The following is a 27,840-nucleotide window of genomic DNA, read 5'->3' as shown; positions in this document are numbered from 1 at the left end:
TGCCCTACATGAGGAGGAGATGGGATGGGAGGGTGGTCAGGGGGCATGGGAGGGTGAGAGAGAGGGAGGGAGGGAGGGAGAGGGTGTAAGGAGTAGGGTTTTTTCTCCCGCCGCTGGTCTTTTCCTGCCGCTGCGCCAGCCCCAATTAACACACAGAGACTCTGTATTTGATACAATGCTGTTGGCCAGGTACTAGCTCTGTCTTAAGTATTAACCCATTTCTGTTGATCTATGTATTTTCACGTGGACTCCTTACTGGGGAGTGGGGCAGGTGTCTGGTCTCCCAGGTCTCTCCATCTTGATGTGGTTATCTGCTTGGACTATTTTGTGGTTTGACCTCTCCTCCCCTTCCCTCTCTTGCCCTCCTGTCCTCTTCCCTCCAATGAAGACTTAATTACTTTCTTCTTCCATCCCAGGACATTTATTTACTCCTTGCTCACCAGAGGGAGGCCTTTCCCAGTGACGATCTTTCTGAGAGCGATTGCCTTCTGCATGGGAAATGGATTTCTTCAAGCCTACTATCTGATTTACTGTGCAGAATATTCTGAGGAGTGGTACACAGATGCTAGGTTTAGCTTGGGTAAGTGAAGCTGACTGTCTGTCCTCCCTTCCCAGCACCACGGTGTCAGTCACCATTGTCTCTTCTCATCCTAGGGCAGCCTCCTCATCAACTCGTTCACCACTCATGCCCCTCCTCTGGTCTTCTCCCGAGAAGGCAGCTGGGGAGAATGTTTAAAAAGGCTGCCCTTTCAGAGGATCTGGGTTCAATTCCCAGAACCCACATGGTAGCTCATAACTGTCTGTAACTACAGTTCCAGGGGAATCTAACACTCTCACACAGTCATGAATGAAGACAAAACACCGATGTACATAAAATAAAGAAAATCTTTAGGCTGGACAGTGGTAATGTAAGCCTTTAATCCCGCACTCAGGTGGATCTCTGTAAATTCAAGGCCGTACTGGTCTACAGAGAGAGTTCCAGGACAGGCTCCAAGGCTACAGAGAAACCTTGTCTCAAAACAAAAACAAAGTGTCAGGCCATCTCCCATCTTAAGATGGCCCGGTGGATTTCTACTGCTCCTACGATACAAACAGGCTCCCCTGCCTATAAAACTAAAATGTTTGGGTCTCTCGGACTTAGCGGTTATTCCTGCCTCCCCATTCACCCTGTTTTCTGTGTTGGCTCCAGAGGCCTCGCTGCTAGGATTCAAATGTCCCAGCATTTCAGTCCAGGATGCTCCTGGTCCTACATTGTTCTGCCTCACCGAGCTTCCAAGCTTGTTCCTTTTCCTTGTTTTATTCATCTCTCTACCAATCAACCCATCCTCAAGGAGGCTTTTCCTGAACATCCTACGTGAAATAATTGGAGAAGTCAATCTTTAAAAATTTCTCCTATTTTCTTTGGAAGAGGGGGGTAGAAAGAGTTTAAGGGCCAGAGGGGATGGAGGACATTAAGAAAACAAGGCCCTCTATATTAACAACAGCAAAGCTCACATTCCGTCACAGCAGCTGCAGCAGCATGCACGGGGCATGCACGGGGCATGCACGGGGCATGCACGGGGCATGCACGGGGCATGCACGGGGCATGCACGGGGCATGCACGGGGCATGCACGGATCTGCGCCAGATCCTCGGAGCTTTTACTATGGCTTCTAGTTTTTTTTTTTTTTTTTTTTTAAATGGGATTCTTGCATGTGTAAACAATTGATCTCTAATTCTTGTGCCTTCTCTTAGGATCTTTTCCTTCTGTTGGTTTGTCTTGTCCAACTTCAATGTGATAGTTTTTGTTTTATCTTATTACATTTTATTTTGTTATACTTTAAAAATGAATGGATGGATGGATGGATGAGTGAATGAATTAGTGAGAACTAAGCCACTAGAGTAAAAGTTAACAACCGAACTGTTATTTATATCTTATCTTCCAGGAGAGGGAAAATCAATTTTCTTCAATGGAATAGTGTGACACTTCAGGACAGGCCTCATGTTCAGAAGTTGATCAATATATAATGAACTCCACAGTTTTCCTTTTGTTTTTTGTATGTGTGTGTGTGCCTTTAAAAACCTTTTTTTGAGACAGGGTTTCTCTGTGCAACAGCCCCTGGCTGTCCTATAACTCCATTTGTAGACCAGGCTGGCCTTAAACTCACAAAGATTTGCTAGCCTCTGCCTCCCAAGTTCTAGGATTGAAAGTGTGTACCACCACTGCCCTGTATATGTGCTTCTATTTGCTTACATTTTGGTAGAGCTTTTGTTTGTTTGTTTTTTGTTTTTTTGTTTTTGGAGGGTGGGGTATTGTTTTCTTGGTTTGGCGTGTTTTGTTTTATATTGTGTTTTTTATTTTTTTGAGAATGAACTTAATGTTGGGTGGGTAGGGAGAGAGAAAGGATCTTAAAGAACTCCGGGGAGGGAAAGAATATAATTAAATACATTTAAGCTTAAAAATAATTTTAAATAATAAGCCTTACTGAGGGGAGTGTCTAAAGAAGTTAGGTAATTTTAAATATGATTTTAGCTTAAGCAAGTGCCAATCATATTAGTATACTCCAAATGGCTGGGCTAGTAAGGGGCTGATCAGGGCTACTGTTTTCCATTTTTGGGCAGGCCTGGGATCAGGCCCTGTCCTTCAGCTGCTGTGGAGGCTGGCTCAGGCCAGGCCTGCCTGTATCAGGCCTCCTCCTTTGATAAATATCTTTTTAATAGACATTATAGGAGCAGTTAGACCGAAACTTTTGTTTATAGACCATATATGTGATGTTGACATTTTTAAGAAGTAGGTTTGGACCTCTGTGTGAAACTGAATAGTTAAGAGCTTTAGTCCTGTCATTTCATAGGAGACCAATTATATAGAGCCCTGTAGCCCAGAGGGTTGCAATATGATGATTAATTATTAATTTGCATACCTTTAAAGAGCATAATCCCATTTTTAACATAAATATTCTGCAGCAAAGAATGACCAGCTTTTTTTAAATGAAGAAATCAATCAGAATTAACCAAATATGGTTAAATCTCTGACATATTTTATAGTTTCCTTTTAAACTCAGTGTTGTCCCTATCCCCCACAAGCCTCTACAGCTTTTCATGCACTCGAGAGAACATGTAAATTTCCATCTAGTCTCAATTGTTTCACATTGGTACAAATCTTGTATGTTGATGCAAATTTTAGTTATCCCTACTATGATACATACATACATACATTTCTGCTCTTGTTCAAAATGCACCTATGCAATGTTCTGGACTGCTGAAAAATCACAGAAAAATACTTAGATGAAAATTTACATGTTGTCTGGAAAAGACAAAAACAAAACAAAACAAACAAACAAACAAAAACCCCAAAAAACAAAAAATAAACGAAAAAAGTTTGTTTATCTCTGGCTGAACCAGAGGAGTGAGCAAAGATAGGAAAAGTCTGACCTGAGAGTGCATGAAAAGCCGAGCGCAAGAGAACAGCAGCAGCAGGAGGCCCAGTGTGCGTGCATGCGTGCGTGTGTGCGTGTGTGGTGCGTGTGTGTCTTTCTAGGAAAATGAGGGAGGTTAGTAAACAGAAACAAGTAACAATGACGCAGACACCCAACAGACACTGAAATGAAAGCCCTTACTCACTGTTAGTGAGCCCCATCTAACAGATGGCCTCTCTTGGAGTAAGAAGCCCCACTCGGCAGGAGCTACCTGCTTATCTCAGTTTAAGCTTTTCAGAGACCTGGACACATGGAACAAAACAGCAACATGGTAATAGTCAGACCAAGACAAAAACAAAGAGCACTCATTCTCCTACCTGCCAGCTTATCAGAAACTAGGGGGAATCCAATCCCCATTCCCCCACAGGTCTCTAGACCCTTCTGATGTGTCTCTAGACCCTTCTGCAGAGTTCTGGAACTTCTGAGACTCTCCATGTCGGCTCAGTCTTAAGTGAGCTTTACAGATTACAGATGGAGCTCCAACAGTCAGAAAGAGAAACCAGATACAGATACACATAAACCAGATGCCCAGGCAAGTTACCTGATATTTGGTGCCCCAAGATTCAAAGGAGGGGCAGTCATGGTGGACTTGGGAGATTTTGGTGGAACCTCCAGTATTATGCCTTCAGACCCTCAAAGACCACCAAGAGACCAGATCCAATACAAAAGCAGAGTCTTTTTCTGTTATTCCAATGTGCACGGGCTGACCATCCTACACAGAGGCAAGATGGCTACCACCCCAAGAAGGAGGTGGGAGCTTCTTTTAAGCCTTACAGTGGGGAGTATCTAAGAAAGTTAGGTCATTTTAGATATGATTGGCTTAAGCAAGTGGCAATCATATTAGTATGTTGCAATTCACTGGGGATAGTAAGGGACTGGTCAGGGCTACAGTTTTCCACTTTTGGGCAGGCCTGGAATCAGGCCCTGTCTTTGAGGTGCCATGGAGGCTGGCTCAGGCCAGGCCTGCATGTATTAGGCCTCCTCCTTGCTGCTGGGGTGTTGGACATCTGAAGGGACTGGAATGGGGCCTCAAAGTTATATGGTGAAAGTGTTAGATCAGGTGAAAATTGAAGGGTGTACGTACACTAAGATGTTGAATGGTGGTGATTTAGGATGGCAGGAGTGGGTCATTTGGTTCAGTTAACACCAATCAGTACCTAGTATTCTATGAATATGAATATTGCTCTTACAACAATATTAAACAGAAATGTCATTCTATTGCTCTTTAGCTTAATACCTACAGATAATTTCCTGCTTCAGGGGGAAATCCAACCCCCACCAAAAGGCTTTTAATTCTCCCACTCCCCCCAACAACATTCAATTTTTTAAAGTATTACTTTGAGTATAATATTTATATTTAACTACAAAGAATATGGAGTCACTTTTTATGAATAAAGTTTGTTCTTTGACAATTTCATGCATGCATATGTCAACTTCCAGCTTTCACAGTGGGTCATGAAGAAGAGAGTGGAAAAGCCAGTGAAGGAGCCAGCCAGTTGGTCATTTGTGAATGAGCCAGATGCTTCCTGTTGCTCATTGACTTAATACATTGGTTTGTTTAATACACACAGTGCTGTTGCCTCTCACTTGCCCCACTTTTATGCCTCTGCCCATCACATGTGACTGTGAGTACTAACATTTTACCTTAGGGACAGGACTAGCTCTCCTCCCCAAAAGCCATTCGGGGATCTGAATGCCATTCTTTGATTTGGCACTTAAATGCCCTGTCCTTTATTTTAAGAAAGAAAGGCAGAAAAAGAAAATGTATCTTGTGTGGAAAAATACCAAAGCAGAGCATATCTTTTGACCTGTTTCCTCTATTCTTCACCAAGGTGTCTTCCTATTTATTTTGGGAATGGGAATCAACGTCCATAGTGACTGTCTGCTGCGCCAGCTTAGGAAGCCTGGGGAAATCATCTATAGGATTCCACAAGGTACTGAATGTCTCCCCGGACTCCCACAGTCCCATTCTTCATTGGAGCTTGTCCCAGTGATTAACAAATGGGGAGGGTTTGTGACAACACAACTATGTAATATATACACTGTGTCTTGCTTCTGTCCTCCTCTGCATACCCTGTTCCTTCCATAGAACTTAAGGAAGCTCCAATGTAGTAAGGGCTGTATCTCAATTGGTAGAGTTCATGCCTAGCATGCATGGAGCCCTGGGTTCCATCCACAGCAGCACTTAATGCATGGTGGTACAGATCTATGATCCTAGCACTCAGGAGGGGGAGGCAGGAAGATCAGGAGTTGGGAGTTCTAGGTCATTCTTTAGTACATAATGAGTTTAAGGATGGCCTTGTTATACACATCCCGAGATAGAGGTAGATAGATAGATAGATAGATAGATAGATAGATAGAGCCAGACACAGAGAGACAGGGAGATACAGAGAGAGACAGAGAAAAGACCTCCTTGTCACCCCAGGTAGGAAGATTATAGTACCTTCAAGGTGACAGAGGGTACCAGGCTTGGATATAAGTAGTAGGGAATAGATTACAGCTTGTAAGTATATACAGTAGATAAGTCTGTCATTTACACAGAGTGTGGGCCTTGCTGTGTTAGCAACGAAGCTGAGGATTTCATTGTCACGTGATTATTATAGTGTACTTCTAAGAACCTGGAAGGGGCCATCTACTGCATACCTAGGTTATAAAGTACATCCTGTTTTGAAATCTTGATTTTTTTTAGCTGGACAGAAGCACTGTTATCTCACAGTGTCAAGGTAAAGAAGGTTAGGACACTTTGTGTGCTAGGCAGCCCTTTATCATTGGTGGCAGGGGTATGGGGTTACTTGTTTACATCTTTGTAGCCAGCTAGAAAGCAGAGAACTTGGGCAGGAACTATCCTCCTCTAACTACCCCTAATAGCCTTCCACCTGCCAGCAAGGACCCATGGCCAAAAGGTTCCATAGCCTTCTGAACTGGTACCACCAGCTAGGGACAAAGTTTTCAAGCAGGACTCTGTGGGCAACACTCACATTCCAACCATAGCAACACTTAATAATTAAGTTAAGATGAGCTGGGACAGTTCTTAGAAACCAGATCAACTGAGTTACGAGAGTGAGGGAGAACAACTTAAAAGCACATTTTAATGTAGTGGCAGAAGGAGAAAAGGTGTTTTGGTCACAACTTTCCCAGTTTAATATGACTCAGAAAGCTTGAGTGTGGGTATATTTAACATCGTGAGGAATGTCTTGATTTCTAAATAGTTCTGAGAGAGGAGACATCTGATGGGTAGAAATACTTTAATGGCAGTAGAGCATCTCACCCTAGTAGCACAAATATTCTCTGCTTTCAACTTGAACAGTGTTTAGTGCATGGGGGGGGGCAGGTAGTGGAAGATCAAAGGGTCAAAAAGAACCAACTCACTTCTCACACCTGCTAAGGTTTAATTTAATGTAGTGCTTTCACTTGGTGTGACTGGTCTTGGGACTTGCCAGGAAAAGGCTTGGGGAGAAAGGCAAGGCAAGGCCTGAGAATGTCCTTTAAAATGGGACAAGACGAGAAGCAGACCATCCACACCTCTTACTTGTCTTTCTCAAAGTGTGTGTGTGTGGGGGTGTATAACAGTTGTAAAGAAATCCAGACAATTCCCATCAGTGGATGGGGCCACTCCTCAGGCAAGGGGCTAGTGTTGCTGTGTTTTCTGTCATTTCTAGGAGGCTTCCTGTAAACCCTGGCTGTGGAAGAGGCTTCCCATCTTCCATCTGTTTATCTTTACCTGTCTTTGTGTATTTTTGAAGAACACACAGGGTTGCAGTGTCACAGAGCTGCAGTCCTGAGTATTGTCTTTCTGATTCTCTGCACACAGGTGGCTTGTTCACATATGTTTCTGGAGCCAATTTCCTGGGTGAGATCATTGAATGGATGGGCTATGCCTTGGCCACCTGGTCCATCCCAGCCTTTGCCTTTGCATTTTTCTCACTTTGCTTCCTTGGGGTTCAAGCTTTTTACCACCACAGGTAAACTCTTTAACAGAGGTGGGTCTCAGTTTTGTTTCCTGTCACTGTGATTAAAATGCCCTGATGAAAGCAACTCAAGGAAGAAAGGGTTAATCGGTCTCACTCTTCGGGGTCATTGCAAGGATATCAAGGTGGTGGGAACTCGAAGCAGGTGTCACATTGCATTTATTCATAGTCAAAAGCAGAGAGAAAGTGAATTAATATGTGTGTGCTATGCTCAGCTTGCCCCCTCCATTTATACAAGTGGTTCTCAACCTTCCTAATGCCGTGACCCTTTGATACAGTTCCTCATGTTACGATGACCCCAAATTATTTTGTTGCTACTTCAGAATTGTAAATTTGTACTCTTATGAATCATAATGTAAATATCTGCTATGTAGGATATCTGATATATGACCCCCAAAGGGGTCATGACCCACAGGTTGAGGACCTCTGTATAGATCTTATACATTTCAGAGTCCCTCATCAGGGAATGGTCTTGCCCATGATTAAGATGGGTCTTCACATAACAATGAATTTAACCAGGGCAACCCCTCACAGACATTTTCTGAGCCAATCCTTCTTATAAACAGTCCCTCACAAGTGTTGTCAGAGGCTTGCCTCCTAGGAGTCAAGTTGGCAAATAATAGTGCCACCAGGTTGTAGCAGTCACATAGTATTCTTCTCCAAATAAGATTTTAGCACATGGAGTATATTTACAAACACGTGATAATATTTTCATAAAGGAAATTTGATACAATAATAAAATCATATGATTTTACTGATGCTGGAGTTGAGTTGGATAATGGTAGTAGAAAAAAAAAAAGCTTGTGTAGATAGAGGTGATGGTTGGGCAGTTATTGTGCCCACCTTGTTGAGGAGGGTTTCCTACTCTCTTTCCCTGAGGATGTAGTTAATGATTGATGGGAGAAAGACAGAGGCATTTTCTTCAGTGGTGTAGCCAATGGTAAGGTACCCATGTTCCTATGAGCAACCCTAATGAAACTCAGTGAATCATAATCAAACAAACCATGAAAACAGAAGGGAAATAGTTGGGAAGAAGAAAGGGATTAGTGTTAATGGGAGAGAACAAAAAAGGGTAATAGAAATGAATGATCAAAGTGCATTATATATGTGTATGAAAATGTCATAATGAAGCCTATTATTATGTATAATTAACATAGGTTAATAAAACCTAAATAAAAGATAGCTTCCCACAGTGAGTTGGTTGGTTCAGGTTCTACGCCTGGTGATGGTTACCACTTGGCTAGAAACTTCAGATAATGGGTTAAGAAGTGAAAGAAATGTTCATGCTTCAATTCAATTATCTTCCATCCCATTTCTTGATGTGTGTTTCATGGATGAGACCATTGCCAGCCTTTCCAAAGTTTGTTGGAAAGGTAAGCTGGCGAGCCCCGAGAGTTCCATCTACTGGCACATGTTGAAACTGCAGGCATTTAAGGTGTTCCTTTGGAAGGTAAACTGCAAGTAGAGCTGGGGAGGAAAGGGTAATGCATTGTTTACTTCACCTGCTTACCTTAAAGTAGCTTTTGAAGGGAGAGAAAGCCTAGAGATGAAGAAGGAACACATGGAGTACAGAACGGGGCTGAACGCTCCTTAAGTTCTTGCCTTGGTGTCTCTGCTTGGCTAATGATTTTTCTAATAGATTTTAGGATTAAATGAGGTCTAAGCTCTTTTCTTCTGAGTGGAGACCAGTTTGGAAATAGACAAAGCAGCAGTTTCCCCGTGACCTATTCCCATCACATCCTGGATTGAAAGGGACAGAGTTGCAGGGGTTCATGGCCTTTGAGAGACAGTGTGACAGCCTTCCCACTTCTGGAGACTTGCTGCCTATGAGAGGTAGTGAGAGAATGGCAGAGGCCAGGGCATTGCCTGGTGCATAGGAGGGTCTTTGAAAAGCAAGGACCTCAGAGCCCTTGGTCAGGAATTGCCACCAGAAATTTCCAGCTGGTGAAACATCAACATCAAATTGAGGTCATCTGATTAAATTCCTCTTGGAGGGTGAGCCAGGGGTGTCTCTTCTAATGGGCCCAAGAGGGCTCTGTGAAGGGGCTCGTGCAGCCAGGGCAGACATTGGCAAGGGAGGCTGCGCACACAGGGCCTTTACAAATCAAATTAGGCACTCCAGCACATTTTAACTTATTTATTTATTTTTTGGTTAAACTCACAGCACTTTAGCAGAGTGTATTTTGTCTTTATTATGCCTCAAGGGCCATTAGTTTCAACTAGTTAAGAGGAAAACTTGGTTACACAGGGTAGAAAGAGGTTTTTCATAAAGGTTGTTATAGGAAATGATCCTCAGCCTCATGGATTAGACAAGGGAAATCTTCCTCTCTGGAGTTCTGGAGATCAGAGGTTTGGCCTTAAGGTATAGGCAGGGCTGTGCTCTCTGGAATGTCTTGAGGAAGAAGCCTTCCTTGCTTTTACTCAGTTCTGGTGGAGGCAGATGCCTCATTCCAGTTTCTGCTAGTCTGCCAGTGACCTTGACATCCCGTGTGTCTTCGTGTCTCTTTTTAGGTTAAAGGTCCATCCTGCACTGGTATGAGCTATTTTAATTAATTACATCTGCAATGACCATAGTTCCAAAATAAAACTACATCTTCAGTGTTGGGAATTAGGACTTCACCCTGCCTTCTAGGGGGTAAAATTTGTAGAAATAGCGGCATTCTCAAGTTTCAGGAACAGATCTTTTCCAAAAAATGCTGTCAATTCTCTGAGGTTAACTTTGTCCACAGCTCTTTGTAGATTATATAATTTTTAAAATGAGCCTCATGGCATTTTTATACATATATAATGTATTTGACCATATTCATTGTCTAGTATACTTCATTGTTTCTCTCCTGATCTTAAACATTTTTATCTTATTTTTAAAGACTTATTTTTATTTTATTTACACGTATTGTGTGTGTGTGTGTGTGTGTGTGTGTGTGTGTGTGTGTGTGCCCAGAAGAGGGCCTCAGGTCCTGAAGCCTCGTGATTTTCAGGCAGGGAGTTGTGAGCCACTGGACATGGGTTGGGAACCAAACTTGGGTTCTCTAGACCAACAAGTGCTTTTCACTGCTGAGCCATATTTCTAGCCCTATTTATTTACTTTCTATGACCAAGTGAATCTTATAGAGTTGCTTTCAAGATCCTTGTTTACAGGAGCACAGCATCCTTGTAGGTGGCTACTGCCTGAAAGAAAACATCTCTCCCTCCTTCAGTAACTATTGACTGCCTATAGATCCTCAGGGAGAGGCCAGCCCTATGATCTCCTCCTACTAGCTATGATTATCTACCCTTATGTCCTGTAGGGAGGGGACCATGACAGGGCCTTGGCAGGCTCAGTCTTGTGCAGGTCTCCACTGCTGTAGGATTAGAAGTGCAATGGTGATGCCATATTCTACAGTGTTCTACTTCCTTTCCCTCCTTCCCTCAGCTCTCACACTCTCCCTGTCCCATCTTCTGGGAGATGAGCTGGGAGAGAGTGATCTACAAGTTCATTTCACAGCTGAGCGCTCAGCAGTTGTTCATTCTCAGCACTTTGACTTAGTTACTGCTGCCCTGAAGAAAGCAGCAGAGCTGGTGGCAGCACAGTAGCACTGATGGAAGGGTATACACATAGTTGTCTAGGCAGCACTTTGATGGGCACGTCTTTTCCATTTAGCAAAATAGCCTCAGTAGATTCCCCAGTAGGGCCCATGACTTCCCCAGCCATGGGCTTTTGTCCAGGTTTTTAGTCCCAGGTGTGGATTCCCTCCCTGGAGTAACCCTCGGGTCCAATCAGACAGTAGTTGTGTACTGCATTATTGACTTGCCGCTATTTCACCAGCTGCCCATTTTTTTTTTTGAGGGGGGGGAGACTCTAGCTTCCTGTACTTTTCAACAAAGTGAGCTCAAATTAAGTACTTCCCTTTTTCTAGTAAAAAAAAAAAAGTCTGGTGACATATACATGGCATAACATTTACCACTTTAACACTTTTCAAATGTAAAGTTGAGTGATATCAAGTCCGTTGGTAATATTGTGAGACCATCACCATTACCCTCTGGATATTACTTTGTACTTGTCTGCATATAAATTACCAACATTTACAAGAGACAGACTGTAGGAAAGGGGTTGATGATAGGCATGTGGTTCCCAGGAATGGTCAGGTGCTAATTGACTGGGTTGACTTGTGCAAACTCAACTGTTGGCCACTATTCTATTGCATTTATAATTATTCCTTCCTTTCTTGTCTTTGTAGGTTCTACCTCAAGACCTTTAAGGATTACCCCAAGTCTAGGAAAGCTCTTATTCCATTCATCTTTTAAAGAACCCCAATTTTAAGAAGCAAAGCTTCTACAGGAAAAATGCCCAGCTGCTGAGACTATAAACTCTAAACTATAGCTGTCTTGGTTTCATATATACGGATGATGATGTGTGTAATACTAGGTCTCTTGTTATTTTGGTTGCCTGAGGCATGCTGAGTCATGCCTTTTTAACCTTTACTCTGCCCAGGGAGCTCTAACTTAACTTTCTGTTGGAGCTTCACAGAGGCCCCTCCATGGAGACATTTTTCTTCTTAGCTATTCCTTCTAGAAGCTTCTCCATTCCCCATGGGTCATTTTTTTTCCTCCATTGTATGATCTGAAGACATGTGACTTTTCTCATACTCTATATCAATTGTGGGAAGCTCTTTAGTCAAAACCCTTTGGGCTGACATAATGAAAAATGAAGTCATAACATATTCAGGCAAGTGGGTAGAACTGGAAATTATTATATTAAGCAATATAACCTGCCTCAGAAAGATAAACACTGCATGATTTTCTCATATGCAAATCCTAAGTTTTTAACTTATATGTATATATTATCTGTTTATATGTGTGTGTTGGGGGCATATAGTTCATTAAATTAGGAAGGAGATCATGAGAAAGGAAAAAGAGGTCTTGGGAGGAATAGAATATGTGTGGCATTTAATCTAGAGACAGGAGAGAAGCCCTAGTCCCTACTTTACATGACCTGTCAGATCTACATGACCCCAACTGGATGGCATTCCCCTACATACAGAATTGGGGTGGGGGGATGGGAGGGGAGGGTGGCTAGAGTGCATGTGAGAGGGAAGAGAGGGTAAAAGGGAGGGAAGGAGGGAAGGAGGGAGGGAGGGAGGAAGAGGGAACTGGGATCAACATGTAAAATAATAAATAAAAAAAAATGCTTTGACTCCAAAATTTAAGTTGAAGGACAAGTTACTGGGGAAAAGGATTTCTATTTTTGTTTCCACAGAAAATGAAAAGATGTGGATTCCTTCCAGACTAATGTGGTTTGACCAAGCCAGACCACCTGAAACAGAGTACTAGGTGATCCTACATTCAAAATAGCTGGACAAAGCAGCCTTACAGACTACAGTCAGGATTTCTGCATCTTCTTAGAATCCTCCATGACAGCACCCCTTACCAGCAGGAAGTAGTTTGGAAAGAATGACGCCCAAATTCCCAAATATTGTCTATAAATGTTTGTTTTCATTTAAATGGACTTGGTTATATAAAATAAAAAAAGAATATGTATGGCATGAAATCAGAGAGACGTTGTTGCAGGGGGAAGGGGATCAGCAAGAGAAATGTAGGAGAACAGGGGAGAAGAGAAGGGGAGAGGGCAAAAATAAGGTATTCATGAAATGCCACAGTGAAACCCATTACTTTGAATGCTGGTTTTGAAAAAAACCAACCAGCCAACTAGCCAACCAACCAAAAGAGAAAGTCTGGGCTGAATGAGGGAAGTGCTTAAAAAGGTAATTAAATACATACAGAGTGGTAGGTATTTATATTTTTAAGTGCCATAGACTCAGAGCACACTTAAATTACTTTGTACTTATTTGCACTTAAATCACTAACATTTGTAAGAGACAGACTGAAGCAAAGGGGTTGATGATGGGCACATGGTCCTCAGGAATGATCAGGTGCTAATTTTCTTTCTCTGACCCAAGTCCAAACGTATAAAAGTAACTTAGTCAATGAACACCGTCATCTCCCAGGAGGTTTTAGAGCTATTGCCATTTCATTCACAACACTGGTATGGATTTTCTTGATGGTCAGGCTTTTGTTTTTGTTTTTTGAACATAGAGAACTATATATAGCTCTGAGTGGCTCCAGAGAGAATAAAGAAATGTGTTACAACAGGCATTGTAAACTCATTTTTTAGTAGAAATGGGAATATCAAAATCAGAAACACATCAAGAATGAGAAATTCACACAGATGATGGTAGGAGATGAGATGTCTACCATGGTGTGAGGAATTGCAGAAGCCCTGAACAAGTCTCTTCTGGAGTTTCTGAGCCTGGAGGCCTATTTTAGAAGACATGTTCCAGCAGTACCTTGAACATCAGTCCTCAAGGGGCCCAATGGCAAAAGCTGAGATGTGCAAGCAGCTGTTCATCTGGGCAAAAAAACCTGTTGTATTCAGTCCAGACAGGGTTTCACACATCATTTTATTTATTTTCTTTGTCTTGCATTTCAAGTTTCAAATGATAAAAATTTGGAGGTTTCCATATAAACTGAAACAATGGCATTCCTTTAAAAAGCTGGAGGGAGAGACATAAGACAGTATAATGAGAGGGAAGGCGATAGAAGTACTATACACATATAAGAAAATGAAAGGAGACACTGAATATGTGAGTGGTTCTCAACTGGCCAACACTGCGACCTTTTAATACAACTCCTCATATTGGTTGTGCTGACCCCCAACCATAAAATTATTTCATTGCTACTTGATAACTGTAACTTTGCTATTGGTATTAATCAATGTAAATATTTGATATGTGACCCCTGTGAAAGGGTTGGGAGCTGCTGGTATGTACTGAAGAAAAGCTGGAGGATCCCAGCATATTGAGTCTGGTCCCCACATGAGAACTTGAGACTGAGTGGCAAATGAGTGTGCAGCCTCTCCTGAAGGGATGGCTCCCTGGAAGAGGCTGAAGTGTGGATCCTGTAAGGGAGGGGCTGAGTACTGTGAGTCAGAATGGTTGGATTCATTATGTACTCAGCCCCTGATGTGTGGGCTCAACACCAATTGTAAAGATGCATGAGAACCGAACACCAGTTTTATCATGTGGTAGAGAAATGTACTATAAGTTAAGATCTGGGTCTTGAGAGAGATGCAGTAGATATATAATGAAGATATGATTGTAGTGCTATAAACAAGTGTTCTTGTTCATGAAATGTCTCTCAAGTCATGACCACCACCAACGCTTGAATAAAAAGACCCAGGACATCCGAGGCTATTTGCAATGTATTTACTGAGCTGTTTTTTTTTTTTTTTTTTTTCCTTTCCCTCCCCTTCCTCTCATTTTTTTGGTGTTGCTAGCTTTCTTTCTTGTCATCTGTCAACCGGAAATTAGGGGCTATGAACAGGATATAAAGTATGATTGGCATCTTATAAGTCACAAGCTCAGAGTACCAGGAGGTACGGTGAAGGTATGGGAAGATATGCCAAGGTTAGCTATGTCCACGATTTCAATATCCTTGTGTGTGTGGGCATGCACTATATGTTGAGTAGCATTAATTAAAACAGATAACTGGAATAAATCATCTTATGAAGAAAAAAGGTTTACTTTTGGCTCACGGTCCAGGAATGTCCAGCTGCTCTGGGTCTACAGTAGACAGCACACTGTGGTGGGAGCATACAGAGGAACATTTGTGTTTACCTCCCAGCCAACAGGAGAGGGCAGAAGGGAGGAGAAATAGACAGAGGCACCAGAGTTCCACAGTCCTCCTTTGAGGGCATGCCTTCCCTCCTCAGAGTTCCAAGGACATCCCACTAGGTCCCACCTCTTAAAGATCCTCTGCCATCCCAGAGGTGCTGAGCAGGGAACTAACCCTAAGGTACAGGCCTTTGGGGAATGTTCAAGATGCAAGCTTTCATGAAAGTGGTGAATTCACCTGAAATAAAAGATTTCCAGGACTCCATGATTGATCTTTTATTTTAGAGCTGGAGATGTAGCTCAGTAGAGCGCTTGCCTAGTATGTATGAGGCCCTGGATCCCATGTCTAGCACCAAAGTGTTGCTCACCCCGGCACTTGGTCCAGGCTAGATCAGAAATGCAGTGTCAAAGAAACATAAGACCCTGTATTTCCTTTTACCTTATTTATATGTGAAAAAAAAAAATCTAGGGCAATTCATGAAATGTGGAAAATGCTCAATAAATGGCTGCCACCATTTTCCTAGTACTCTGACAAAACTACCATTCAGTAACTGCATGCTTTTGCCACAAGAGGGCACTATCTAGAATTTCTTTTCAGGTGAATGTAGTCAATTTACCAATGTGTATATGGTTTTTTGGTTTTGGTTGTTGTTGTTGTTGTTTTTTTTTTTTTCCTACAAAAAAACTTATTGCTATTTCAGCTTAGCTTAGTTAACCACAACCTTCACTTTAAAAAGTTTTAAATTTTATTGAGTGTGTGTGAGTGCACACTGTGTGCATTTGGAAGTCAGAGGACAACTTCTGAGAGTTAGTTCGTTCTTTCTACCATAGGTTCTGGGTTTTGGGCTCTAAGATTCAAGCTCTGGTCATCAGGTTTGTGTGGCAGGTCCTTTTACCCACTGAGTCATCTTGCATTTGGATCACAGACCTTCTTAACTCAAATACGTTATTTGCATGTAGTATGAGATCTTCCCTTGACATCTGAGGGATTCATAGTCATATAAAGCCATTGTTTTAAACCTCAGTGTTCTTTGTTGAAGACTAGGACACACACACACACACACACACACACGTCTTCATATATGTGGATATGTATGTTTATGCATATATGTGTATATATTAAATACAATAAAATTCTGAATATGTCCCCTTTCCTATTCCTTTTTCTTTTCCCTAAAAACAGTGCATGGAGTGGAGGCTTCCTTTGAGTGCCTTTATTAAAACAACTTACTGGTGGTTAATTGCCAAGGTGCATTTTCTTGTCCTTGACCAAGAAGCTTTCACAGGAGGGATGTTCCTTGCTGGCCTGGAGGAAGTGTGCTTGATTTGATTTTCAGGATGGAGATTTAAAATGTTCAAGTTGACATTAGACATAAGCTAGTTCCATGTGATTTCAGGATAGAGATTTAAAACATGACATTAGATGTCAGCTAGTCCTCTGCCTTCATATTATAGACTGAAACCCTGAGACTTATGGGGGTGAAGTGCTTCCCCAAGGTGCTGAGGTAATCTGAGCATCATTGTGTCCCTTTTAGGGTCAGAAGTCTTTTGCACATCAGGCTTCCACAAGGGAGACCCAGTAGAACCTATGGATCAAACCTGCCCACACAGGATCACTTATTAAATATTTACTACACAAAAACATTAGTGGGTTCTAGAGATTGAAGCCAGGCCCCAATGTGGCATCACTGCACTATACCCACAGCCACAAGGCTATTGTTGGATTAGACATGGATGTTGGATGTCTCTTGCTCTGTAGAAGCTGCCGTGTGAGTTACTGCAGAAGTCACGCACAGGAGAAAACTACCTAGAGCCAAGCTCTGGACCCTGATTCATGCTCTTTTTGCACATCTGGGAGTCATGGGCTTTGCTCATTCCAGGAGGATTGGTAGGTACACGCATCACGGATCTGTTTAACATAAAAGGGACTTTACAGCCTTAGTATACTAGGAATGACCTCTATGTTTGATGGAGAGAAAGTTTCTATTCAGGAATTCCCATCTCAAGTTTTACCTTTATAGAGAGAGACATTGGCTCCACTGTCTAAAAGGCAAATCAAACTCTGATGAGAAACTTGCAATCAAACAGCAACTGAGGCATTTTTCACCCTTCTAACCACAGACAATTAAGCCTATGGACTTTGTATAATTACCCCATTGCAGTCATTTTGATAAGTAGGTGAGTGCTTCTTGGAATAGCCAGGAGCTGATGTGTCATTTTCTCTCCTGCCTGACCTTTGGTTCTCTAACAGCCCATGGTCAGGGACCCAGGCAGGCAAATGAGCAGGGTGACAAGGCATGGGAAACTGCAAGTCCTTCCTTAGCAGACTGACACCGATTTTAGAGCAGGGACACTATCTCATGATAAAGTGAAGAAGAATGAGGCCAAGGTCCAGTATGGTGCTCGGTTGACTTAATGACCACCGAGTAGACTGAATTTTTGAGGATGGTGTTTTTATTCTGTAAGTCCACAGAGCTGTGATCTAATAAGGACCCATGTTATTCCTATCATCTCTCACTTCCTTCCACAAATTTAGTTTGGGATTTGGATTGCTGAAATAAATGATGGGGAAGGTAACAGTGTGCATCATGCTGTCTTGGTTGCTCTTGTCTGAGCTGGTTAGGTTCCGGGTTGTTTCAGTTGAGTACTGTCTCAGCCTGGATGATGGGGGTCCTGCATCCTGTCTAATCTGGCTTGGAGCTGGGAGGAGGGAGGAAGTGGCAGAGAAAAATGGAAATGTATGAAGTGTTCTATGGAAGGTCGTGGGAAGGCTGGTATGGAAATATTGCTAAGGACCATGGCAGGAGGGTTCCCCCAGCACAGTGGCTTTCTTTGCCCCTTCTCTTGGGTTCAGATTGCAAAGGTCCGATGCCTTCCATGTGCTCTCAGGGAAAGAAATTCTCCTCAGGGTTCGAATGAACCCTTCTTCAGCTCCATTCCATAAGGGGGAAAGCATGTTTTCTTTAAACACATCCATATGGATGAGCCTCATCAGAAATAACACAGCCATGTTTCTGTCAGCTCACCTCATAAAGACAGTTTTTGATCTGGACAGCAGGGATTCTCATGAGGGAGAGGTGAAGCACGATTCTGATGTGGTTGCATCCAATGCTGTGAGGTAGATGGGGGAGAAGGGAACATCCAGTCTATTTGTAGACTTCAATTTCCTCTATTACAGAGCCTTGAAAACCAAACCAAACCAAACCAAACCAAACCAAACCAAACCAAACCAAACCAAACCAAAACCCTGATCTTTTCTTATAGAAATGTATATATTCCTCCCTCCCTCCCATGTTGATTAGATATCAAATTCCAATTCAGTTTTATTAATCTGTTAACTAATGCTCTTTTTCATCATGAGCTGGATTTTGGACACTGTCTCACTATAGTGGCTGTCTTAGTTATTTCCCCTCTCCATTTTTCTTTAATTGACAATAGTGTTTTTTTTTTTCCACACAATATAGTCTGATTATGGTTTCCCTCCCCCAGCTCCTCCCAGAGCCTCCTCACCTCTTCTTCCACCCAGATTCCCACCTTTTCTGTCTCTCCTTAGAAAATAAATATTCTTTTTTTTTGTAGAAAATTGAGATTTTAATCAGAAATCTGTTGACAATTTTTGAGAATATGTCTTTAGATTAAATCAAATAATCCCTATTAAGTCCTTTGAAGTCATTTGTTAGACTATGTCACAAACATCTCCAAAGTTTTAGGTTGTATCATAAAATGGCACTGTCTCCCTACTCTATACATTTGAGGCTGTTTCGTCCTGAACTTTTGGACTGAAGTTATTTTAGCAAGTGTTTTCAGTAAATAATCAATGTTACTACAAATTGATTGTAATTAGTCTTCCATATGTTTAAATGCTCTTAAATTATAGCTATACTTAAATTCTCAAGGACACAAGTATATTTCCAGAAGAAAGAACAAATTTCTAAATTATCAGGGTTTTCATTACATTACTGAGTATTGTCCATTTAGTTTTAAGTTTACATAGAATTCTCCTTTAAGATATTATATATATGTATATTTTTCTTATTTTACATATTGATCCTAGTTTCCTCTCCCTCCCTCCATCCCATGCCCCCTGACTACCCTCCCATCCCATTTACCCCGACTCCACAGGGAGGGTGATGCCTTCCAGGAGGGATCATCAAACTCTGTCAAGTCATTTGGAGTAGGGACTAGGCCCTACCCCCTCTCTCTAGGTTAAGGGAGTATCCCTTCATGGGGAATGTGCTCCTAAAGCCCTTTTGTGCACCAGGGATACATGCTGGTTTCACTGTCCGAGGTCGCTTAGACTGCCCAGGCCTGCTAACTGAGACCCATGTTCAGGGGGTCTGGGTCAGTCCCATGCTGCTTTCACAGCTATCATTCTGGGGATCCACGAGCTCCCCCTTGTTCAGGTCAGCTGTCTCTGTGGTTTCTGTAGCCTGGTCTTGACCTGTTCTCTTATCACTCCTCCCTCTCTGCAACTGGATTCCAGGAGTTTGGCTCAGTGATAAATAGGCTTCTAAAGAATAATGATGAAATAACATATAGAACAAGAACAAACAAACCAGGATAGGACAAAATAAACAGAAGAAAAAGAGCCAAGGAAAAAGCACAAGAAACATACATAAATGCAGAGGCACATTTGTATGTACAGGAATCCCATAGAAATACAAAATTGAAAGCCATAATATATATAACCAAAAGTTCTGTAAGGTAAAAAAGAAAAATGCCTTGACAAAACATTTTGAGACAAGGAACCTCCAAAGATGCCATTGAGTTTGTTTTGTGTTAGGCATGGTGCCTGCCATTTAAAATGGTTTGTATCCCTACTGTTAGATCTCTGTTATCTATGTTAGAGAAAACAAGTTTTTCATTTGTGAGTGGTTATCACTTGAAGATAGATTCTGACTCAGGGATAACGGCTTGTGTCCAGTTCTCTCAGTACTGGGGTCCAGGTGGTGCAGACCCATGTGGGCCCTGGGAGTTCATATGTGTGTCAGTCCTGCTCTGTTGAGAAGACCTTGTTTCCTTGTTATCCTCCATCCCCTTTCTCTTATACTCTTTCTGCCTCCTCTTCCACAGGATTCCTCGAGCTCCAAGGGGACACATTTGATGGAGACACCCCATTTAGGACTGAATGTTTCAAGTTTTCTCTCTCTCTGAACATTATTTGACTGTGAGTCTCTGTATTTGTTTCCATCTGCTGCAGAAGGAAGCTTCTCTGATGATTGCTGAGCAAGGCACTGATCTACGAGCATAGTAGAACATTGTTAGGACCAATTTATTTTTTCATTCCTTTAACAGAACACCAGTGTTTGGTTTCTCCCTATGTCTTTTGCCTATCTGGTCTCAGGTTCTTTGTTTTTTTTTTTTTTTTAAAGATTTATTTATTTACTATATATACAGTGTTTTACCCACTGGCCACTACCCACCAGATCACATTATGAATGGTTGTGGGCTACCATGTGGTTGCTCAGGTCCTCTGGCAGAGTAGCCAGTGCTCTTAACCACTGAGCCACCTCCCCAGCCCTGGTCTCAGGTTCTTGACCACTTGATCAGGGATGGGTTCCAGCTTATGAAGTGGGTCTTATTGGTCATGTATTGGTTGGTTACTCCTATAAACTTTGTGCCACATTACAGAAGCACTTCTTACTGGCAGGTCATTATTGTATATTGGAGAGTTTATAGCTTGGTTGGTGTTTACTTTCTCCCTTGGTTGCATGCATAATACTTTCCAGTATCATGAACACTACTCTGTAGGGGTGAAGACTTTAGATAGGCACCAGCTTGACTTTTCCATGTTCAATGATTTGTGTAGATGTTGTCTTCAACAACAGGGCCTGTCTTAGTTAGGGTTACTATTGCTGTGATGAAACATCACGACCAAAACAACTTGGGGAGGTAAAGGTTTATTTGCTTACATTTCCATATCACTGTTTATCACCAAAGGAAGTCAGGACAGGAATTCAAACATGGCAGGAACCGGGAGGCAGAAGCTGATGCAGAGGCCATGGAGGAATGCTGTTTATTGGCTTGCTCCTCATGGCTTGATCAGCCTCCTTTCTTATCAAACCCAGGACCACCAGCCCAGGGATGACACCATGCACAATGGGCTGAGCTCTCTTTTATCAATCAAGAAAAAGCCTTACAGACTTGCCTGTAACCCAATCTTATGGAGATTAACTTTGAGATGACTTCAGCTCGCGTAAGTTGACATAAAATTATCCAGCACAGGGCTTTATTCTTAGTTTGTGGAGAGCAACCAATAACCTTAGCAATAATCTGGGTTGCTTGGGGGTTCCCATGGGACTCCCTTTGGCTAACAACTTGATTAGATGTAACCCATTCTCAGCATTGGAAACTTCATCGGGTGATACGAGATGTCCTGTTAGGGCTGTCTCTTCCCTGGTATTTGGTAATTTCATTTAAATCACCTTCACACATGTATGTATTTTAGGAGGCTTCTACTGCATTAGGTTTTCATATGGCCCCCAAGAAGCTTTTAGTTTTAGTCATTCTTCCTCATATTCCCTCTGTCAACCTCTGCTTACCCTCTCTCTATTTGATTTGCTTCCCATTCCAGTCTCCTTACCTTATCCAGCCATGACTATATTGTTTTCTTATCCTATGGAGATCCATCTTTCTACATTAGTCCCTTACTTTATACTTAACCTGTGTGGTTATATTAATTGAAGCTTACATATTGAAGACTTGACAGGTAACATCTACACATTATCGAACATATACCATATTTGTTTTTCTGGGTCTGGGTTACCTTATTCAGGATGTTTTTTTTTCTAGATCCATCCATCTGTAAATTTCATTCTTCCCCCCTTTAATGGTTGACTAATATTCCATTATGTAAATGTACCACAGTTTCTTTATCTATTCATCAGGTAATGGACATCTAGGCTGTTTCTAATTTCTGATTATAATGAATAGAGAAACATTGAATAGAGTTCATCAAATTTCTCTGGAGTAGGATGAAACATCCTTAGTGTATATGTCCAAGCGTGGTATAGCTGGATCTTGAGGTAGCTTGATTCCCATTTCCTGAGGAACCTCCACACTGTTTTCCAGAGGGACTGTCCAAGTTTGCACTCCCACTAACAATGAGTGTTTTCACATCTTCACTAATATGAGCTGTCATTTGTTTCATTTATCTTGGCCATTCAAACTGGTATGAGATGAAGTTTCAAAGTATTTTGATTTGCATTTCCCAATGACTTGTAGAATATTATTTTAAGGTGTCACTTTTGTTTATGTTGCATTTGTTTAACTCTGTGAAGCTGTGTTACTGTGCCTGCCTAAAACACCTGATAAGCTAATAAAGAGCCGAACATCCAGTAGCAAGGGAGGAGAGAGAAATAGGTGGGGCTGGCAAGCAGAGAGAATAAATAGAAAGAGAAAGGAGGAAGAGGAGGAGCAAGGAGAGTACAAGGGGAGGAGGATGTCAGGGGCCAGCCATCCAGCCAGCCACAGAGTAAGAGTGGAAGTAAGATAAACAGAAGTAAGAAAAGGAAAAAGCCCAGAGGCAAAAGGTATTCGGGATTGTTAGTATTTAGGCATTTGTACTGGCCTGACTTTGGAGTTCTGGCAAGATACACCCTCAGCTGCTGCCACTAAGAGCATCACCTGTGCCTGTTCAATTGTTCTCCTTTAAAAGGCACTGCCTACCTCCCATCTCTCTCTTGTCTTTCCCTCTGCTCTTGTTCCTCTTTCCTGCTGCTCCTGTCCCTGCAGGCTGGTCTCCTCCATCCCTTTCCCCCTTTTTATGATCCTTTTTCTCTAATTAAAAAAAAAAAAAAAAAAAAAAAAAAAAAAACCTCTCTGTGTGAACTCTGTCACATGGCGTCTTTCTTCCTTGTGCCACTTTAAAAAATTATAACAGGAATAATTTAAGAAAGGCTGGCAAGAAGCAAGGCAAGCTAAGGCCAGGCATTTGCAACTAAGAATAAGCCTCACTGTGTGATTTATTTGGGAGCTGGGTGGTGGGCTCTCCTAAAGAGTTCAAAAAGCCACAAGAGCAAAACATTGCACAACAATGACTAAAGATGTTGAACATTTTTAAAGTGTCATTTATGTTTCCTCTTTTGAGAATGTTCTGTTTAAATCTGTACCCCATTTTTTAAAGTTGGTTGTGTGTTTTCTTGATGCCCAGTTATTTTGCATTTTAAAATAAGTTTCATATATCAGCTCTATATCAATGTGTAGTTGGTAAAAATATTTTCCCATTCTGCAGGCTGCTAGTTTGTTCAGTTGATGATGTCCTTTACCTTACAGAAACTTTTCAGTTTCATGAGGTCCCAATTATTAATTGTCGATTTTAGTGCCTGTGTATCAGTATTCTGTTCAGTGTTTCTATGCCCATGATTTCAAGATTATTCCCCACATTCTCTTTTATTAGATTCAGTGTATCTTACCTTATGTTGAGGTCTTTGATTAATTTGGAGTTGATATTTGTCCACGGTGATAAATGTGGCTCTCTGCATTCAGGCTGGGCAGCACCATTTGTTGAAGGTGTATTTTTTTTCAGTGTGTTTTTCTGATCAGGTGTCCATAGGTGTGCAAATTTATGTCTGGGTCTTCAATTTGGTTCCATTGATCAATATGTCTGATTTTGTACCAATGCTATGCTCTTTTTACTATAGCTCTGTAATACAGTTTGAGATTGGGAATGGTGATACTTCCAGCAGTTCTTTCATTATTCAGGATTGCTTTAACTCTCTCTCTCTCTCTCTCTCTTCCTCTCTCTCTCTTTCTCTTTCCTTGTGTGTGTGTGTGTGTGTGTGTGTGTGTGTGTGTGTTTACATATGAAGCTGAAGGTTGCCATTTCAAGTTCTGTGAAGAATTGTGTGGGACTTTCAATGGGTATCACACTGAACCTGTAGATTGCTTTTGGTAGGATGGCCATTTTTACTATAGCCTACCTATCTGTGAGCATGGGAGATCTTTCCATCTGATATCATCCCCCATTTCTTTTTCAGCATCTTAAAGTTTTTACCATACAAGTCTTTGACTTGCCTGGTTAGAGCCACCTCTACAATATTTTATTTTTCGAGGCTGTTGTGAAAAGTGTTGTTTCCCTGATTTCTTTCTTGATCCATTTTTCATGTGGATATAGGAAAGCTACTTATTATTGTGTATTAATTTTGCAGAAAGAAGTATTTATTAGCTGTAGAAGTTCCCTGGTAGAATTTTTCAGGTCATTTATGAAGACAGTCATTATCAATAAATAAATTGTATTTCTCTGCTTTTCTTCAATGTCTTGTTGCTCTAGTTAAGACTGCAAGTACAATAGTAAATAGTTATGGAGAGACTGGACAGCCTTGTGTTGTTCCAGACTTTAATGGAAGTGTTTGGAGTTTATCCCCATTTAGGTTGATGTTTGCTGTGGGTTTCTGTAAATTACCTCTATTATTTTGAGGGATGTCCCTTGTGACCCTTGTCTCTTCAGGACTTTTTGTCACGAAATGGTGTTGGACTTTGTCAAAAGCCTTTTCTGCATCTAATGAGATTATTTTGTTGTTTATATAATGGATTAAATTTATTGATTTATTAATGTTAAACCAGTCCTGCATCTCTGGGATGAAGCCTAATTGATCATGGTGGGTGATCTTGATGTGTTCTTGGATTCAGTTTGCAAGTATTTTATTGGGAATTTTTGCATCTGTGTTCATAAGAAAACTGGTCTATAATTCTTTTTCTCGGGTCTCTATGTGGTTTAAGTATCAGGGTAACTGGCCTTGTAAAAAGAATTGGGTAATGTTTCTTCTGTTTTTTATTTTGTGGAATAATTTGAGGAGTATTGGTATTACTTTTTCTTCGAAAGTCGGGTAGAATTCTACACTAAAATCACTGGCCTTGGGCTTTTTTTTGGGGGGGGGGGCTGGGAGACTTTTAACTACTACCTCTATTTTACTAGGGGTTACATGTGTGTTTCCATTGCTTATCTAGTCTTGAGTCTTGATTTCACTTTGGTAAGCACTTTATATACTTGAATGAAAATGGCTTTATATAACCCACTATAAAATACAATAATATAAAACAAAATAAAAATTTATATATGTTCCTATAAAAGATGTAAGAAGTACGTTTTTTTTCTGCCCACCGCCTGGTCTTGTCCCGCCACCGTGCCAGCCCCTTAACACACTGAGACTCTGTATCAGATATAATTCTGTTGGCCTGTTACTTGTTTCTTATCGGCTAGCTCTGTCTTAAGTATTAACCCATTTCTGTGTATTTCCATGTGGTCTTACGTGGTCTTCTTACCAAGGAAAGGGACCAGCGTCTCGTCTCCCCATTTCTCCATCAGTGTGTTTTAAAAAATACGTAGGCTTGGAAAACAAAACAAAACAAAACAAACAAACAAACAAAAAAGCATGGTTTTAAAAAGACAGAGAACAGTTCTCAGTGTTGGCGGTAAAATAACCACTGCCATCTTTGATAAACCATGGCTGATATAGCTATGGTTTTCATTTTAGCAATGTTGTTGTTTACCAGATAAAAGATTCGTGGCCAGACAAAGATAAAGATTTACAGTAAAGACAGATTCACATTAAGTAAAAGCAAAAGGTTTACAGTGTGTTTGAAAATATACGTAGACATAGAAAAAATAAAAGAGTAAAATGGTTTTAAAAAGACAAAGAGGAACTGGGTGTGGTGGCACACACCTTTAAATCCCAGCACTCAGGAGACAGAGGCAAGCAGATCTCTGTGATTTGCAAAGTAAGCCTGGTATGCAGAGTGAATTCCAGGGCAGATAAGAGTTACACAGAGAAACCCTGTCTCAAAAAATAAAAAGTAAAAAGTAAAATAAACAGAGTAATAATAAAGCCACGTAAAGATGAAAAGCTCAGAGAGAATCTGGTCACTGTGTGGTGTTATATTGTCTTTGCATTGTTTGACTGCTGAGAAAATAACAACTGATAAAGGAAATGCTGCTGGATTAATTCAATTTATATATTTTAAAAATGCTTTGACTCCAAAATTTAAGTTCAAGGACAAGTTACTGGGGAAAAGGATTTCTATTTTTGTTTCCACAGAAAATAAAAAGCTATGGATTCCTTCTGGACTAATGTGGTTTGATCAAGCCAGACCCCCTGAAACAGAGTTCCTGGTGATCCTACATTCAAAACAGCTGAACAAAACAGCCTTGCAGACTACAGCCAGGATTTCTGCTTCTTCTTAGGATCCCCATGACAGCGCCCCCTATCAGCAGGAAGTAGTTTGAAAAGAACGACGCCCAAATTCCCAAATATTGTCTACAAATGTTTGTTTTCATTTATATGGGGTTGGTTATAAATGGTTAATGATCACAGCCAATTCTTTTTAAAGGTAAAAAGGGGATTATGGTATAGATATGAATACTTTGTGTTGGAATGGATTTCATTTATTGATGCAATTTAAGGTCAATTTTGTGATATATATATTTCTCCTCTTATTTAGGTATTGTGTTTATATAGCTCATTTAGAAATGTAATGTATAATTCAATACAGATTATAGATAGTACCTATGATTGTCAGATATTATAGTTAAGTAAGTTAAGATTTCTAGATATACAGACATGTATTTGAGATGGGTAGGCATTCTTTAATCCTTTCAAAGACCTACAGAATATGGCATTTAAAATGGTTTAGAGTTTTTCTTGACAGTGAGACATAAATGCTCCTGGCAACACCACCTGCGTCAGAAAGGAAGATGGACATTAAAGAAACATGTTATGGAGTTTGCCTCCAATATGGCAAGACTAGCCATTTGGACAAGATACTGCTCATGTCTGGACTGTTTGACTTTGTGCTATATAAACTGGACATACAGTGATTGCTGATTCAAGATGGACATTGCTATAGAGTTCCTGCTTCATGGAAGAGTCTGCCAGACAGTCTGCAGGACACAGAGGAAAGTGACTGACAAACTGCCAATACAAGAAGACAGTTCAAAGTTTCCTGCTTTGCTGAAGAGTCTGCCAGACACACTATGGCCTATGGGCTGAAGATGGAAGATTACAAAAGAACTTTGGGTGACCAGGCAGTGAGTTGTCTCTGTCATTTCTAGAGTTTATATACTATCCTTCTGTGGTCTTTGAGAGAGTTGAAGACAGATAGTTATGGTTATAGTTTTCCTTAGTTAAGCTTAAAGATAAGTTACATATAGGACTTTAGACTCACAAAGATAAAATAGATGTTGGAATATTTTCTTCAAATCTTGCTAAATGTTAATGAACTAAATAGTGTTAACTGTGATTCTTATTTGATAACTGTTATGTGATATATTTTGCTATGTTAAGGTTAAAACCCTTCTTTTTATTTTAGACAGAAAAGAGGAGATGATGGGAGATGTCATTCTGTATATGTTTCTCATACTGGTTAATGAATAAAGCACTGTTGGCCAATAGGAAAGGAAGATAGGAGGGACTAGGAGAGAAGGAGGAGATAGGAAGTAGGAAGGAGGAGCCAAGATGGAGAGTCTGGAGAAAGCAGAATGCGGGCTGGCTCCCCGATAAGAGAAATACATAGATCAGCAGAAATGGGTTAATACTTAAGACAGAGCTAGCCGATAAACTAGTACCTGGCCAACAGAATCATACCAAATACAGTGTCTCTGTGTGTTATTTGGGGCTGGCGCGGCGGCGGGACTAGACCAGGCGGCGGGAGGAAAAACCATACTCCTTACAAAAAGAGATGCCTAAAACTTATTCTCACAACTATTTACATTTATAGTACATTTATAGATTGAAGGAAATGCTATATGACATTTAAAAATATTTATAATTTA

The 27,840-nt window shown here is 41.0% G+C and overlaps 1 protein-coding gene across 2 annotated transcripts in view; it reads left to right on the top strand.

Annotated features, from left to right (window-relative positions):
* The window catches only part of Srd5a2 (steroid 5 alpha-reductase 2), a 36,083-nt gene extending 24,283 nt beyond the window's left edge, over positions 1–11,800 (top strand). The window contains exons 2-5 of one of the 2 annotated variants that reach the window (XM_051181903.1): positions 417–580; positions 5,287–5,388; positions 7,266–7,416; positions 11,640–11,800. In XM_051181903.1, the coding sequence (XP_051037860.1) occupies positions 417–580; positions 5,287–5,388; positions 7,266–7,416; positions 11,640–11,706 (484 nt within the window). In that variant the 3' untranslated portion in view covers positions 11,707–11,800. Of the gene's footprint in view, positions 1–416; positions 581–5,286; positions 5,389–7,265; positions 7,435–11,639 lie in introns of both variants that reach the window. The other variant, XM_051181904.1, reaches the window with a different exon arrangement.
* Positions 11,801–27,840: the final 16,040 nt, after the last annotated feature.

The sequence above is a fragment of the Phodopus roborovskii genome, unplaced genomic scaffold (genome assembly GCF_943737965.1).
Source record: "Phodopus roborovskii unplaced genomic scaffold, PHOROB, whole genome shotgun sequence".
NCBI classification, from domain to species: domain Eukaryota; kingdom Metazoa; phylum Chordata; class Mammalia; order Rodentia; family Cricetidae; genus Phodopus; species Phodopus roborovskii.
This window is presented reverse-complemented; position numbering and strand designations above follow the sequence as displayed.